The sequence below is a fragment of the Etheostoma spectabile genome, chromosome 11, assembly GCF_008692095.1.
Source record: "Etheostoma spectabile isolate EspeVRDwgs_2016 chromosome 11, UIUC_Espe_1.0, whole genome shotgun sequence".
In the NCBI taxonomy this organism is placed as follows: Eukaryota; Metazoa; Chordata; class Actinopteri; order Perciformes; family Percidae; genus Etheostoma; species Etheostoma spectabile.
Window position 1 is genome coordinate 16,448,347 of NC_045743.1, and position 16,541 is coordinate 16,464,887.

Consider the following 16,541-nt stretch of genomic DNA (forward strand, 5'->3'; position numbering starts at 1 on the left):
TAGGCTGATGGCTGAAGATCAACAAGCATTGGGTTGGAAAGCAACCCTCCTTACCGGCAGGTCAACGCTGACGTCTGTCCCGTCCAGTAAGGATACGCGGCAGGTGATGATAGACTTTGCATCCCCAGCAGCAGGGATGTGCGTCGTGGCACGCTGGGCCTCACGTAACCGAGTTTTCTCTGCATGTTTTCGGATGGAGCGTCGTCCCAGCGTCCTGCGCAGGAAACTCAGCATGATGGGGGAGAGTTACACTACCACACCTGCAAGAGAGTAGATGGTCACACAAATAAAAAGTTACTTTTGTTTTTATGAACAGGCCTTCATTATTGTTACATATTTAAAAATATTTTAAAAAATCTACCTATTAAAACACAAGTACTCAGGTGGTGTACTAGGACCCCACAAATTTGATAAGTTGTATTACATTGTTGTAACAGTGTTGACTGTTGTAATGTCAGCTGGCAAGTTGCTAGCTAGTTATCCACCATGAATACCTGATATAAACTGCAAACTGTGTGCCGTTTTTTGCATTACTGCAATTAGTATTACTACATAACTAATATATTAACTAAATTTTTTGCAAGTCTGTTACAGGTGACAGACACTAAGATACATGTTGGGAAATTGCTTTAATCGGCTAACAAGTCAGACATTGGAAACAACGTTACCCCAAGCTAGCTTACATCAACGGATCCAACGGTTGGCTCAACTAGGGAAAACAATAACTGATAGCGTAACGTTAACATTGTGCTGACGTTAATTTAACTATGAGCTGCAATTCGATAGCTTCTGTTAAAAATGTTCCGTGTCAGGACGGTACGTAACAATTAGCTAGATAGCTACACAGATAAAGTCATAGATATAAAATGTATGTTCATGGCTAGCTAAAGTTAATTAATTTCAAACTAACTAGCGTTAGGATAACGTTAAGTGCTAGTACGCTAGCAAGCTAGTAAAAAATTGTATTATACTTTCAGGGATAACGTTATATTTGACGTGTGAATTAAAGACAAAGAAACCATAGAGTATAGAGTTTTCACAACAGTTAAATGCATTTCTAAAGTTAAAGTTAGGGCTTTAAAGATGTGTAACGTTAAACTTGCTATTTGTGGTTTCAGGACCAGCCAGAACGGGCTGCAATAACCCGTTACAAAGTCTGAAATATAAAGACAGGTTAGACAACGTCTCTAGACTTCAGCTGAAATAATATTAATAAAGCAAAGAAATAAACAATGTAACCCTTGGCTCCAAAATTGTACCTAGTTGAGGCCAGAGGTACCTGGAATAAGCAAAAGCAACAGGTGTGCACTTGTTTTGTACCACGAGCAACGAAGCAAGCAACGAACGCCCCTAATACACAAGACTCCGACCATACAAGCGTGTCCCGTAGGCCAAAACAAACGCCACTTTTTGCTCAGAACGCTGTATCCGACATACACTTGCTCCGCAGCAACTTGTGGAGGTCTGGATAAAGGCATACTTACAAAAACCTCTTCGTATGAATTCACGGTGAAAGCACGTCCGCTTGCATTGTAGACGACTAAACAGCAATCTCGTACATTTCCATGGTTTGTAACTTGTTTCTCTTTCTTCTTCCCCCCCCCACCTCGTTACCTTTGCGAGATAATTTTCTCTCAGGTCCCAACAAAAAGTAGAAGGCAAAGCTTTCCTCAGGATGTGACGTCAAGACAAATCCCTAACAAAAACGTAATTAGCATTTTTAAAGCGACAAACCTCCATGTTGGAGCCCGTTTGAGCTGGCATTCCGTAGTTAAATAATGCTTTTTGTTGTTTTCTTAACTTTAAAAAAAACCCACTTAATTATTGTTGCTCTGGCAGTTTATTAAATATTTTTTTAGTTATGTTTTCCTTTGTAAATAGGGTTAGAGAAAACAAGGCTGCTAATCAATTATAGGCTACGCACAGCAACGTTATACACAGTCAAATATATAAATACCATACATTTATGAAATAGTTGTCATGCCATTTAAAACTTCAAGTTAAGAAGATATACGGAATTGTAACCTTACAGTGTTGTGACCATTAGACAGCAGCACCCCCTTATGGATAGTTTGGGAACAAAGGTTTAAAAATGGGACTCATTTATGGTTTACAGGTCTTTAACCCTTGTGATGTCTTCCCGTCAAAATTGAAAATGAACACTTGTTTCATTTTATCACGTTTTATTATCACTTTTCTTAAGTGTCCCTTTCAACACTTTTTGAAAGGGACTTTTCGACACTGTCACTTTTTTGACGTTTTTAACACTACATAACACTAACTTATTAACTTTTGTTTCAGTTATTTTTGGAATTTATGGTCAATAAACCTCATTTATAGGAAATTATACCTAATGTTTGCGTTAGAAAAGCAGAAATGAGGAATTATTTTGACTAAAATTAAAGGAATGCATTTTGAAGGATAATCACAGACTGGAATATGTCTTTATAAAATAAATACTATTTCAAAACAACTTACATTTTATTTTTTTGTGCTATAGAATTGAATGAGACGCCCCAAAATTAATCAAAATAGAGTTTGTACTCGCCAAAGAGCGTTGTGTGGAATCAATCATGTTATTTTGGGTAGTTAAAAAGAACACTGATATAGGAAAACGGGGCGATTTGACCCGAGGACAACATGAGGGTTAGACATCCAGGGCAGCAGAGTAGCATAGTATGTGCGGAGACAGTGTTTAAGTTTTTGTTTCCTGTCCTGTCCCTGTCAACAAGAATTTTTAAAATGTTTTAAGTGTCTTTTTGATGACATTGAATCCCTGCCAGGAGCCAGGACGCTGGTTTAAAATTTATCTTGACTTTCACCTTATTTATTGCAAATACATACATCAAATACATGTTTTTAGGTGTTTCACATTAAAACACATCCTTTCTCCCCAAATGTGAAGTTTGAAAGCTTTGCAAACAATAAACCCTTTTGAAGAACTGTCTTGAACAGTATGGCACGATTGATAAAATGTCTTTGTATGTATGATTGCACTTTTACTCAGCACATTGTCTAGTTATACAGCCTCAAAAATGTGCTTCTATTCTCTGCCAAAATAGTCTTCTTCTCATACAATGCAGCAATATGATTGTACATAACCCAGGTGTGGTCTATACATTTGAGTAGCCTCTCTGTTTTATTGTAGGTCTCTCTTAAAAAGAAGCACTGAAATACCTCAGACATTAGGACGACTGTCTTCTTGGTGTGCACCAGTGTTAAAAATGTGTGCGTTTCTTCCTCACTACAGAAAGTACAGTAGATGCATTCTTTTTCTGCTCTAGGGCTCTAATGCAATGTAATAGCTCTCATTGTGGCCTCTGGCTGAATAATCCCATTATAAAAAGGAGATGTTGGATCCTAGTTCTATCACATCCTTTGACATTATCGTGAATCTTTAAGGTTGGCTCATTTTAAGACAGTGGGGAAGCTGGTTGTCCAGCGTCCTCACAACTTAAAACCCATTTTCTTTCTTCTTGGGAAAGCCTTCTTCTTTGGAGCCTGGCATTACTGAGATTTAGCACTTCGCCTAAATGGCTTCACTCGAAAATGTAAAAGAAGTGTTTCTGGTCGAGGTCTTCAGCACTGGTGCCGTCTCTTTCATCTGCTTGCTGTTCACTCGAACATTGCCCGCCCTCACTTTTACAGCGTGGAAAAGCAAAGTGATATGAAGCCACGTCTCCAGGCTTTGACAGACAAGCTTTAATTGTTCACAATCAAGCTTATAGACAAAGCACTGTTAAACCATGATACCAGAAAGAAACAAGCAACTGAGGACAAAGGATTTTATGACACAGGTAAGAAGGTAACCAAGGGTATAATACGGTAAAACATTTGTCATTATTTGGGGTTTCATTATATATATATATTATATATATATATATACACACTCGCCGTTATAGATTACGTCTCAAATAAAACTTCTCTTCGAAATAGCAGTCTTGAATTACACTCCATATGTGTCACATTTGAGTCATCTAAAAAGGAAAAGAAAAATCAAATAAAAACAATATCTTTCTGCTCACAAATGATTTCCCTTTTATTTTAAAGATTTTTTTTCATATACAACATTGTATTTACATGGTCTAGTATTATTTACACAAAATTAACAAGTGGCACTGTGTAGTTAGGAGTTCTTTTCTCTTTTTCCCTATAGGTCTTATTTTTAAACAAAATAAAAATGACAAAAAAAAGAAAAATGTAATTTCATTTTAACAATGCATTATGTCTCCAACTCTTTTTTTTCTTCATCTCATTAGCACTACCTGCCACTCAGCCTTCTACAAAGTGCTGTCCTCTCCCTACCCAACTAAAGCGGTTTTCATCTTTACAAAAATACGACTAACAAGGGCCCTCCCCATGTCTGGTCCCTCCAAACTACCTTTGATCAGTACCTAAACGCACACAGACATTACCAATTATGGGTCAACATCAAAACACTTTGGACATAGACGGCTCATTCTGGACATTTTGTCTGACAGCCCTGACTTATCAGTTATTAACTTTTCACTGGGGGGGGGCAATGCTTATTTTCTTGTTGAAATTGTCAAGGTTTTTTTGAACTATTTGTGCCACTTTGTTGCAAGGCCTTTAGCGTTGATTCAATTGGATTCGGTGGTGATTTCGCTCAATCCAAAAACTGATGATGAGAAGCCACTGGGTGCTAAATGGCTGTTCTCTTGCTTATTAGCTCATACAGTCGTGTTCAAAATAATAGCAGTCCATCACTAACCTCATAAATCATATTTCTACATGGCAAATAATTTAATAGTAAGTGCTGTAGAGTCAAAGAAAACCAACAGACCCAACAGTCATGACATGCATGCTGCTCATTCTGTGTAATTGAATCTGTAATTGCCTCCGCGAAGTCCCATCGCTGAAAAATAGACATGTACTGAATAGGTTGAATTTTGCCAAAGGACACATTGACTGGCCAAAGAAGAAATGGCGCAACATTCTGTGTACTGATGAGAACAAAATTGTTCTTTTTGGGTTTATGGGCCATAGACCGTTTGTCCAACAACCCCAATTTACCGAATTTAAGCCACAGAACACTGTGAAGACAGTAAAGCACGGTGGTGCAAACATCATGTTATGGGGATGTTTCTCATACTGTGGTGTTGGGCCTATTTCTCACATACCAGGGATCATGGATCCGTTCCAATACATCAAAATACTTGGAAGAGGTCATGTTGCCCTATGTTTAAGAGGGAATGCCTTTTGAAATGGGTCTTTCAACAAGACAATAACCCAAAACACACCAGTAAGCGAGCAAAGTCTTGGTTCCAGATGAACCAGATTGATGTTATGGAGCGGCCAGCCCAATCCCCAGTCCTCACTCCCATAGAACATTTGTGGGGTGACATCAAAAATACTGTTTCTGAGGCAAAAACCCAGTAATGCAGAGGACTATAATAATGCAGTAATGGAATGTAGTACAATCGTCCTGGGCTGGAATGCCTGTTCACAGGTGCCAGAAGTTGGTCGACTCTATGCAACACAGATATGAAGCAGTTCTCAGAAATAATGGTTATGCAACTAAATATTAGTGAAGTGATTCCAAATAAAGCAAACCTTGAGATATTTTCCAATTAAGCAGTAAACGTTTGCGTTTGTAAAGAAAAATGCCAATACTGCTATTTTTTTGGATGACCTAATATTCATTTTTCTTCACGTTCTGTAAAGGTAGAACACAAACTTGATCTGTTTTGGTCATGTTTTGATTTAGAACTGAATGTGCAGTGTTCCCAATGCATTGGTATTATGGAATTAAGAGTTATTCTAAGGATTTTGAGTGTTATTCTTTCTTTTTTTTTTTTTTAAACAAACTGCTGTTATTTTGAACACAACTGTACATGTAGGGGCTTCCAATAGAACACGCTTACATCAGGTATTCACTGGCCACCCTCAGTGTGTCATTTGCCTTGAGGCCATGCAGGAGAGAGGGAGAGCGATCCATATCCATGTAAAATGATCCAAAAGTGAGGCATCTGGGGAAGAACAATGAAAAGAATGGACTACTGATGTTGTGTGGGCTCTGCTGAAATAACTTATGTTGCCTGAGAGAAGGAGTTACGCTGATTTGGGGAGAGGGCAGCAATATAGGAGAAATTAAAACATATTAACAAAAAAATTGAGAGAAGAGGAAAGCTAGGCTCTTTTTAATCCTACCTCTCCGTGTGGCAAGAGTGTGATTCACCCATTGGAAAGGAAGGTGAGAGCATAGTTTGAAATGTTTCACAGGCAAAGATTCAGCCTGGTTCTTAGGACAGACTACAAAACAAAACCAAAACATACACTCTCTAAGTAGGCTCTATCTGAGTTTCTTCCGAAGAACTTGAGATCAGGTTAGATTCGGTTTGTGGCTTTATGGCACAACCCTTCATTCCAGTTAACGGACAAGCAGGCTTCACCAGACAGCTAACGGACTATATGTTAGAGATGGAGGAGGGAGAGGAAGAGATAAGACAGTGTACACACACACACACACACTCACACTCACACTCACACACAGCAGTATGTTTTTCCAGCAGAATTCAATGACAGCAGATACTGAAGCATCCGATATGACAAATATCTGAAATTATGAAGAGGCTACACTTCATTCCATACCGCTACGTAAAGTACTAATGGCAGCTTGACCTGTACTTTGACAACAACAAAAAGGACTCAACAGGCAACTTGATGCTGGGTTTTTGTGAATTAAAGTTACAAGTCATCACTTTTAGTCTCCTATCACTCATTAACACATGTTGGCATAAAACACATGTGCCTTAAAATGAAGTACCATTGGGAAAGATCAATAAAAAAAAAAAGGAAAAGTATTAGTTGACTGTTCCGTTTGTGCTGCTTCTTTGAACTGTCAAATGTTCTCTGGCAGACAATCAGAAAACATTTAGGAAAAAAAACAACATTCAACAGCAAAGGTTGGTTTAAAGCCCCGCTCCAGTGACCTCTGTACCTCATTGGAAGAAAAGAAAAAAATGTATTAAATAAAAATAAATTTGCTTGGAAAAACATAACTTACTGAGTTTAATGCTGGGTCATATGATGGCTCACACAAAGCGATGACCTACCGGTCTCAACTGCAAATGTCTAAGGAGTGATCCAGGTCCACTCCTGTTTATGAGATTCAACCCTCTGTATGTAAAAAAAATAATAATAATAACAACAACGTGTGGGGAGGTCAGTGGAGGGAGCTTTTAAAGTCATATTTTTTACCATTCACACGGAGGTTGAGATCAGTTCACTGTCAATTCACAAAGCAGTTCTAAAAAGCAAAAGCAAACACTGATTGAATGAAAAATTCCAGCAGCTTTTAACCCCTTGAGAACCAATGAATGTTACTGGTGTCAGATTGTTTTGGGTACTACTATGACCACTACCTGCTTCTCAGGTTTTAACATACTGACCTGTGCAAAGCATGCAAGACACATTTGGGTTACAACAAGGTGGCTCTACATTAGCCTGAAAGGAAGAGCCAATCAGAGTAAAGCCACAGAGCGTCAAATTCATTGTTGTCAGTGTCTGGCTCAAGGACACATCAGCAGGGACCCAGGGTTCAAGTTAAACGTCATATTGGACTGCATGTGAATTTGATGAAAGAAATGAACTGACCTCCGCCTAGTTTCTTAGCTTAACTAGCCACGACGGCTAATAGCTTAAGAGTTGTAACTCAGTGAGGCTGTGTTTACTGGGGCCTCTCTTCATGACACAGGCTTCATTTTCTTGTGAAATTAATGTGCTGTTGAGCATTATGCAATGCGGCGTTAATTTTCTTCTGAATAATCAATCAACGCTGAAAGTTAGTGATCTTCTATCATCGTGTCTTTCAGCGGGAGGTCTTTAGTCGTAGAGTAGCAGTAGACGCTGTGACAGAAGGAAAAGAGAGGTGCGCAGTAAACACTGGCCCTGAGGATTGTAAACCAGTTATGTTCTCCACCACGCCAAATGATGGGCGCTTCAGAGTGCACACGCGTGTCTGTCTTTAAGCTCAAAAACACAGCACAACGCAGGATCAAGAATACAACTCGCCACAGCATTGAACAAGAGGTGAGACACAGAGTGCTTTCAGCTGTCCATCTGTCAGTCTTTGCTGTCAGGAACTGGAGACGAGAAAGCCGAGAAAGATAAAAAAAAAAAAAAACAAGTACAATAAATTAAATCAGTTTTTTTGTTTTTTTGTTTTACGAAACGCAAAAGAAATAAAGAAGTAGTTAGAAGAAGAGAAATCACACTACTTGACTACCTAAGGTTTACTCTGGAAAGCATGAAGCTCTGGATTCATACAAACAAACATACACTGTTTTTTTGTTCAGTGGACAGGGTTTGACACAAACTAAAAACACAATAAATACTCTTTCTGAGGAAAAAAAAAAGGGATAAGGTATATCTCCTTATCAGCTAAAAGGACACTAAAAAAGGCAGGTCCGTCTGGCAGACTTGCTCAGAAGGGGACAGGGCGACCCTTTACGGGAAAAAAAAAACCTTTCCATCCATTGGGGCAGCCCTTCCCCTTCGTACTTATGGCACTACAGCAATTCCCCATCCACATTTTATTCTCTCGTACTTTTATCTTGTCATTCTTTGTAGACTTTTTTCTTTACCCTGAACATACAATATCCCCTAATGGTACCTATTTAACACAGCTGGGTTTCTTTTTTTATTCTAGCTTGTCCATGACTTTCATGTTTGTTTGTTTTTGTGTGTTTTCCCCCCATTTTTGTCAGCATAAAGTGCAACAGTGCTTTTGTTCTCTCCTCCAAGCCACCTGGCCTCCTCATGGTAACCCCTGATGACTGCCAATGGTCAAAGTCACGGGTTCGCAGGATCAGGATCAGGATCAGGATCAGGGTCAGGGTCAGGGTTCACGCTGGTCTCGCTCATCACACTGGTAGCGCTGGCAGCGCTGGCAACGCTTGGGTCCTCCGCTTCCTCATCCTCTTCATCCTCCTCCTCCCCTGTCACTTCCCCCACATCCAGCACTTCCACCTCTTCGTCGTCGTCGTCCTCTTCATCCAGACCTCCTTCCAGCAACTCCACCACAGCCGCCTCCCCCTCTTCCGTTGCTGCCGTCTCTGCTCCTTCTCCTGCCCTCTGCTGCTCTATCCTCTCCTCCTCCCTCTCAACATCCACCTTTTCTCTCAGCTGGTAGACAACGGTCTTGAACGGTTTGACCAGGCCCTCCTCATAGACTTTCAGGATGGCCTCACATACAAAGCGGTACTGGCTCTGATGGGGAGATAGAGAGAGAGAGAGAGATGTTTTAGCAGACGGTTTGAAGTGGCTGAGAGCAGCTAGACAGACAAATGGACATGTGTCTACAGTACGTACAGGTGTTTGTATCATCATGGCTCTCTGGTCTCTCATGGTCCGGACGATATCTAGAGGATACACAGGCTGACCACACTCCATTAGACACAATGCAGTCTCCATGGTAATCAGAACCCCTGTCCGACCAATCCCCGCACTGCAACAGTGAGACGGACGACAGAGAATTAGAGTTGAGATGAGTCGAATATGTCAGTCAAACTAAATCACAGTACTGTCGTGAAAATGGGTAACCCACTCAAAATGATTCCCAGGAAGAGCAACTGTACCTGCAGTGTACCACCATTGGCTGGTCCTGTCCAGCCCGTTTGGTCCGTACCAGAGCCACAAAGTCCAGGAAGTCGGTGGAGTCATCGGGAACGCCGTGGTCTGGCCAAGCCAGGTACTGAATCTGGGTAAGCTCTCTCTGCTGCTCACTCTGAACACACACACAGAGGGAAAAGAAGAAAACAAATGAATGTATACTATATTTTCATGTCCTGCCTTTCAGAAAGGCTTCTTTATTAATGGAGACAAGCTGAGGACACTCACTCTCACCTCAGTCAACACATAAGCTCTCAGTAATGAATTATTCTCAGATATCATTCATCCTCACAACCAAAAACAGGTTACTGTATTTCACGTGGGCGACCTCCTAGCATACTTTATTGAGCTCTGTGTCCTAGGGGGAGTCTGCACAGCCCCCTGTTGTGTAATTATGGCCTTTAAACATGTTATGAAACGATAGTGTGAATAACAACGAGTGCTTTTATTTCTACCACTTTGCTGGCCCACTTGGTGATTCAGCATGTTTTTATCTCATTTTATCAAACACCAGATACTCAAGACTATATTCTCCGTGGCTCTACAACATAATGCACATTTTATGTTGCTGCAATCAAACTGTAAGTAATTATGTCAAACTTTTGAGTCCAGAGAATAGAGACTTGAGTCGGACTCAAGTACTCTATCCCACCCACCCACCCACCACCCACCCACACACCACCCACCCACCACCCACCCACCCCACCCACCCACCCACCCCACCCACCCACCCACCCACACACACACACACACACACACACACACACACACCACACACACACACCACACACACACACACACACACACACACACACACACACACACACACACACACACACACACACACACACACACACACACACACACACACAAAACACACACACACACACACACACGCGACTTCGAGCCCCTGTGTTCCTCTTTTATTGCCTCACTACATCACTATGGTAACACATCTATCTCCATAGCAACAATCACAGGCAGAGGAGAATGCGAATTGCCTCCTCCCACAGCCATACATTTCAAAAGGTCAAGATACATTGGTAACACTTATGGAAGTAAATTAGAAAAACACAGACAGCAGGAAATGACAAAGGAAACCGCAACAACATGTGATCTTCCACTAAATGTCAATTTTGTCGTCAATACTGACATGGTAGGTTACGTATATTACATGGCATGGCACCATTTTGCACCTAAAAACTAAAACCAAGCCTTCCCCAAAAGGCTTCAACATCAAAATCTCCATTTCTGTTTTTCAAACTATCATCGTCCCACTCTTTGTTTGGTTTCTCTTCCTCGCTCTCCGTTTCAGCAATGTGCCTGACTGGCGTGGTTGGGTTGTCATGGTAACCAGATCCCAGTACTTGGCTCGAATACAGCAGTGGGAGCCAGAAAAAGAACAGCCCATACTGGTCACTACGGCAACACGCCTCCTTGGGGTCCTCAGTGGCTCATCCTTCCTGAGACACTGGTCCCTTGCTTTGATTGGACCCAGCGTCTTTCTCAGTAAACTCATTCTCTGGTTCCCCTGATTGGGCCCTTGTTTTCCTTCCCTGTTTCGTCATTTTTACTCTTTTGAATATGTGTGTGTGTGTGTTTGTTTACCGGTATGTGCATGAGAGTCATCTCCCGGACCAGGAAGGCAGAGTTGCCCTCTTCATTGTGGCACATTACAGTAAAGTCTCCGTAGGTGGTGCTGCTGTCTGGATTGGGCCAATACTGGTGACACTTCACCTACAAACAGACAGTATTCTGTTAACAACTGCACATTTAATTTACTTAACAGGTCACTGTTATTCTTAGCATAGGGGTCAGAGGTCAGGCTCTGCTACAGAATAGCATCTCTCTTAAGTTTACCATCTTTTGTGTGACATTAAAACTGTAAAGCTTACGGAGAAAGTGCATGGTCTGATGTGCTTTTTTTACACACAGCATCAACCTGGGGCTCAAAGCACAGCTAAATGTCGATCACAGACCCAAGATATTTGTACTGCTGCACAAGTTCAACTGGTTGGTTGTCCATTACAACTGGGGAAATAACAGCGGGATTTCTTCAAGCCACATTGTTTAAAAACAAGGATTTACACCAATCAGTGATTTCATGATACACCGCCATCATGTGTTGGCACTAACCAGACTCACTCAGTATCGAGATTGGGATTTCTACCATCGGCAAACCTACGCTTTATCAGGCTAGCTTAATTTAAAGCAATGCCGCTCTCTCTTTATGTTTGAGTGTGTAGTTGCGTCCAGCAGTGCCACATGTACAATAAAGGTTTTTGACTTTATTTTTTTTCAATTATTGTTTTTTTTTTTAAATCTGTGTAATCATTGACAACAGGACCGTGTTCGGAGTTGTCACTGCTGAGGAGGGACACAATAACGGAATCATCCGCAAATTAAAAAATGTGGCGCCCTTAAAAATGTGGCTTTGGCATTCATTTGTGTATAAAAGAACTAAAAGAGGGGAGAGGACACAGCCCTGGTGGGACCCAGTGAGGATATGAGAGCATCTGATAGAGCACCATTCACTCTCAACCTCACTGTTAAAAAAATCCAACAGCCAGCAAACCAGTCCAGCATCAAGGTTAGAAGTGTTCTTCAACCTGTCTGCTAAGACGTTTGTTTGATGATTAAGGCTTAGTTCTATTTAGTTCTTAGTTCTATCTTAGTTCTATTCTTTTAATAGTGTGTTGTAAATGCTGAAATATTTCGACAGCAGAATTGAGACATTAAGTATCTCACCTAGACGTGATTTCATGATACACAGCCATCATGTGTTGGCACTAAACAGACTCACTCAGTATCAGAGATTGGGATTTCTACCAACGGCTAACCTATGCTTTATCAGGCTAGCTTAATTTGAAGCAATGCCGCTCTCTCTTTATGTTTGAGTGCCAGGCTTTATTGTGTCGTTGCGTCCAGCAGTGCCACATGTAAAGTAAAAGATTTTTGACTTTATTTTTTTCTTCCAAAATGCTTCAGTCCATATGTGGTTTCCAGTCGTTCTTCTACATACCCGTCCTCTCTCAACCTGTGTAGTCAGCATGACCACCATAGATGAGCCCTGCTCCCATGTCATTTGCCAGAAGTCGGGGCAAGTGTTTGGCAAGGGGCCCTGGCAAGCTATGTAGCGGTTTATAAGACTTGAGGCTGGATACTCCATCTACAGAGAGAGAGAGAGAGGAGAGAGAGAGGAGAGAGAGAGATGAGAGGAGCGAGAGAGCGAGAGAGGGAGAGAGGAGAGGAGCGAGAGAGAGAGAGAGGCGAGAGAGAGAGAGAGAGGAGAGATGAGAGAGAGAGAGAGAGAGGAGACACACACATATTGAGATACAGAGATATTAGGTTGCAAGGATCTCTCTTTACAGCTTCTCTTTTTGAATTATTTTCAACTGAAAGGATGTGCTTTGTTTGTTTTCAGCAGTGCTGAGACCTACATGTTCTCAGGTTTCCCTAAAAAAGGTACAACCACTTCAACTTTGGCCAAAAAAGAAATCAAGCCCCTTCCAGACATGTTCTTCGATACTTGAACTTGCTGGTGAGATCACAGTGGTTGGTCCCCTTAATATAAGCCTCTGAGTCACTTACAAGGTCGGACCTAGTAACATTATCATCATGACACAAAGTACACACCAGTGTTGTAGTCGTGTCATCAACAGAAGAGTTCGATTCGAGTTTTGAGTTCCTGGTGTTCGAGTCACCAAAGGTGAGTCTGAGTCGAGTCACCATTACCTGAGTTTGAATCCGAGTCATGCTCGAGTCCCCAGTGTTTGAGTCCAAGTCAAGTCGTCATTGTTGAGTCTGCGTTGAATGCTGAGACTGCCGACTTTTCTCCACTCTGGCACATTTAAAGAGCTGATATGCTGATAAAAGAGGGTCTAACATAATAAAGCCCTAAAGAAAATCTATGTTAAAGTTTATTTATGTTCTTTTTTCGTTATAACTAACTGACTGTCAAACTGGATGATAAAAGAAAGTTTTATGGCATTGATTGTTTGAGAGTTTAACCTGAGCAAGATCAACAACAAAGATAGAAATCATATCACCTCGACGCAGGGACAGTAGTATACAGCTGTTAAAACATAACAAAACGGGAAAAGTGAAACATCTTATATCAAATTTTTTACAACTATTAAGTCAGAAACTTCATCCAAAGTCTGAATGCTCAAGTCTGATTTTATACTGTCTCAAGTCAGAGTTGAGTCTAGAGTCCTCAGCCCGCAAGTCCAAGTCCAGAGTAGAGAGAATAGATTTACGTCTGACTCAAGTCTCTATTCTACGGACTTGACACACACACACAACACACAACACACACAACACACACACACACACACACACACACCACACACACACACACACACACCACACACACACACACACACACACACCACACACACACACACACACACACACACACACACACACACACACACACACACACACACACACAAAACACACACACAACACACACACACACACACACGACAGCGTTTGTCTCCATGAAAATAGTGTTGCCAACTTAGTGACTTTGTCGCTAGATTTCACATTTCATTTTTGTCGCGACAATTCCGGCCCTCTTATAGGTATCGTCATAAAATCGTGATCTCGATTCACCCTGTTCACAATTTAATTTTTAAATAAATTTGATTAAAAAATAAAATAAAAAAATGATTGACTTTGATTCTCATTTAATTTTACGAGCCGAATGCATCCCAAACGCTACTACTTTCTTCCTTGAGTTTTAAACATAGACTGTGTAAAATAGGTTTTAAAGAGCTCCCAAGAGATGCAGCGCTCTCCCTTCTCTTCATTGAAGCCTCTATGTTTACAGGCTTGTGGTGATGCTAAAAATCTTTTTTGTTTAGTTAAAATTATCAAGTATATGTCCTTAGTTTTTGTTTTTGTCAATGTCTTTCATAGAGCAAGTAATGTTACGTCTTCCCGAGCGTGACATTTCCCGTAGACGTGCAAAGTTTCCGACTGGGAAACCAAAAATTCAGACATTCTATGTCAAATTGAACACAACAGACAACGTAGTCCGTGCCCCTTGCCTGGCATCATGGTGGTACCGAAAGTCGGAAGAAAGCGGCAGAGTCCTATTTGATTATGACTGTCAGATAAAAGCAAGTGCCTTGCAGTGGCAGGTGGTAAAATATGTGGACACTTTATTAGAGGGAAACATCCCACAAATTTGAAAGTAGCCGTGCTTTCACCAGCGACCTGATAGCTGGTTAGTAAATACGCAGGAACACCAAAACAAGGAGGGAACGTGTGTTAATATGTGGATTAATACTGGGATCTCTACACAACTGTGTGACTCAATTGACTTCAAAAAGTTCAACACTTTACTCGAACCAAAGTTCAAACACCCTGTTGATGTCCGTCTTCTTTAGTCTGTGGATATTTAGGTTTTTCTCCTGGAACACATCAAACACACTCTCCACTCACTGCGGCGCCTCGTGTTGACTGTTTACATAGTTGTGCTCATCCTCATACATTGTTTGTACTGGTGGTATTGTTGAATACATATTTCTAAAACTGTCTGATGTTTTTGTTGAGCTATTATAACACAATACTTTTTCTGACCTTTTCAAATACCCCGACAAATAATCCATATGACAAAAAGAGACTAAAACTAATAAAAACTGAACTAGAACTAAGCATTTTCAAAAAATAAAAACTAAACTAAAATTGCAAACCCCCTTTAAAAACTAATTCAAACTAAATTGTATTTGAAAACAAAAAGTAAAAAAAAAAAAATGAACTAATTACTAAACTAATGAAAAATGTAAAACTATAATAACCTTGGTTTGGTACTGCCACTTTGTCTTGTTACGGTCAAAAAAAAAAAAAAAAAAAAAAATCAGAGGTGGAGAATCGTGCTATCAATTCTAAGCAAAAAAAACGTGATTCGTATTTTTCCCCAAATCGTGCAGGCCTACCCCCTTAGCAACTATATCCACAAAAGCGACTAGCGAGAAATCTGGAGACTTTCGGTAGAAAAGACAGCGATTTTCTATAAAAAAAGTTGCCAGCATTGTCCAGGGAGCACAGGTCCTATTTCTCTCCTGTGGCCGCCAAAACAGTCACCTCTCTCTCAATCTGTTTTGTGAGTAGCAGAGGAGCAGCCCCTCCCCTCCCCGTGTGCGTAGGCAGGTAGAAAGGGGAGACGGGACAGGGTGCGGGGACCGGTGTAGGTAGGAGAGACAGCGGGACGCGACGGGAGAAAGACGCAGCTGAGCTGGCCTGGCCAGCCTTCTTTAAGAATTCTTTATTGTTATTATCTTTGGACCTCCCTTTGTAGAATTTCTTTTTTTACTTCAAAGATAGCTACCTAAGTAATAATTATGAAGTAAAATAAATTCCTGTATTGATTTTGTGATTATTTGGCTAAAGATTTCTATTTCTCTCCATCTACCTAATCACACAGTCACTAAGCTTTATGCGTAATGACGGTGACAGCGATACTGTATATAATATATAAAAAGATGCTTTGCTTTTCTAACACCACACTTGACCAAACAATCACATCTAGACTATCGCCCAATAATATGGTCAGGTGCTGCAAAGAAGGATGTAGGAAAACTGCAGCTGGCTCAGAACAGAGCTGCTTGTCTTGCCCCTCAATGTCCACTTAGGTCTAAAGTAAATAACATGCATGTCAAGCTCTCCTGGCTGAAAGTTGAGACTATCCGCATCACTCCTGGCTTTTATTAGAAACATTAATGAATTGAAAATTCTATTGTATAGTCAACCCACATTTAGCTCTAACACACACAAATGCCCCACCAGACATGGCACCAGGGGTCTTTTCACAGTTCCTAGATCCTGAACACAATCAATGCAACTTTCAGTCTTGTATCGAGGGATGGTTGCGTAGAACTCACTTCCAGCTGAGATTGCTA

At 40.9% G+C, this 16,541-nt stretch overlaps 2 protein-coding genes across 4 annotated transcripts in view; both read right to left on the bottom strand.

Moving 5' to 3' along the window:
* Positions 1-1,688, bottom strand: part of epb41l5 (erythrocyte membrane protein band 4.1 like 5) — a 41,493-nt gene extending 39,805 nt beyond the window's left edge. For all 3 annotated transcript variants that reach the window (XM_032530391.1, XM_032530392.1, XM_032530390.1), the window contains exons 1-2: positions 1,485-1,688; positions 55-260 (exon numbers count right to left, since the gene is read on the bottom strand). In XM_032530391.1, the coding sequence (XP_032386282.1) occupies positions 55-234 (180 nt within the window). In that variant the 5' untranslated portion in view covers positions 235-260; positions 1,485-1,688. The remainder of the gene's footprint in view (positions 1-54; positions 261-1,484) is intronic.
* Positions 1,689-3,687: 1,999 nt separating this feature from the next.
* The window catches only part of ptpn4a (protein tyrosine phosphatase non-receptor type 4a), an 84,243-nt gene continuing 71,389 nt past the window's right edge, over positions 3,688-16,541 (bottom strand). Inside the window, exons 23-27 of the mRNA XM_032530389.1 lie at positions 12,656-12,802; positions 11,242-11,370; positions 9,600-9,748; positions 9,334-9,469; positions 3,688-9,231 (exon numbers count right to left, since the gene is read on the bottom strand). Coding sequence (XP_032386280.1) covers positions 8,815-9,231; positions 9,334-9,469; positions 9,600-9,748; positions 11,242-11,370; positions 12,656-12,802 — 978 coding nt within the window. The 3' untranslated portion in view covers positions 3,688-8,814. The remainder of the gene's footprint in view (positions 9,232-9,333; positions 9,470-9,599; positions 9,749-11,241; positions 11,371-12,655; positions 12,803-16,541) is intronic.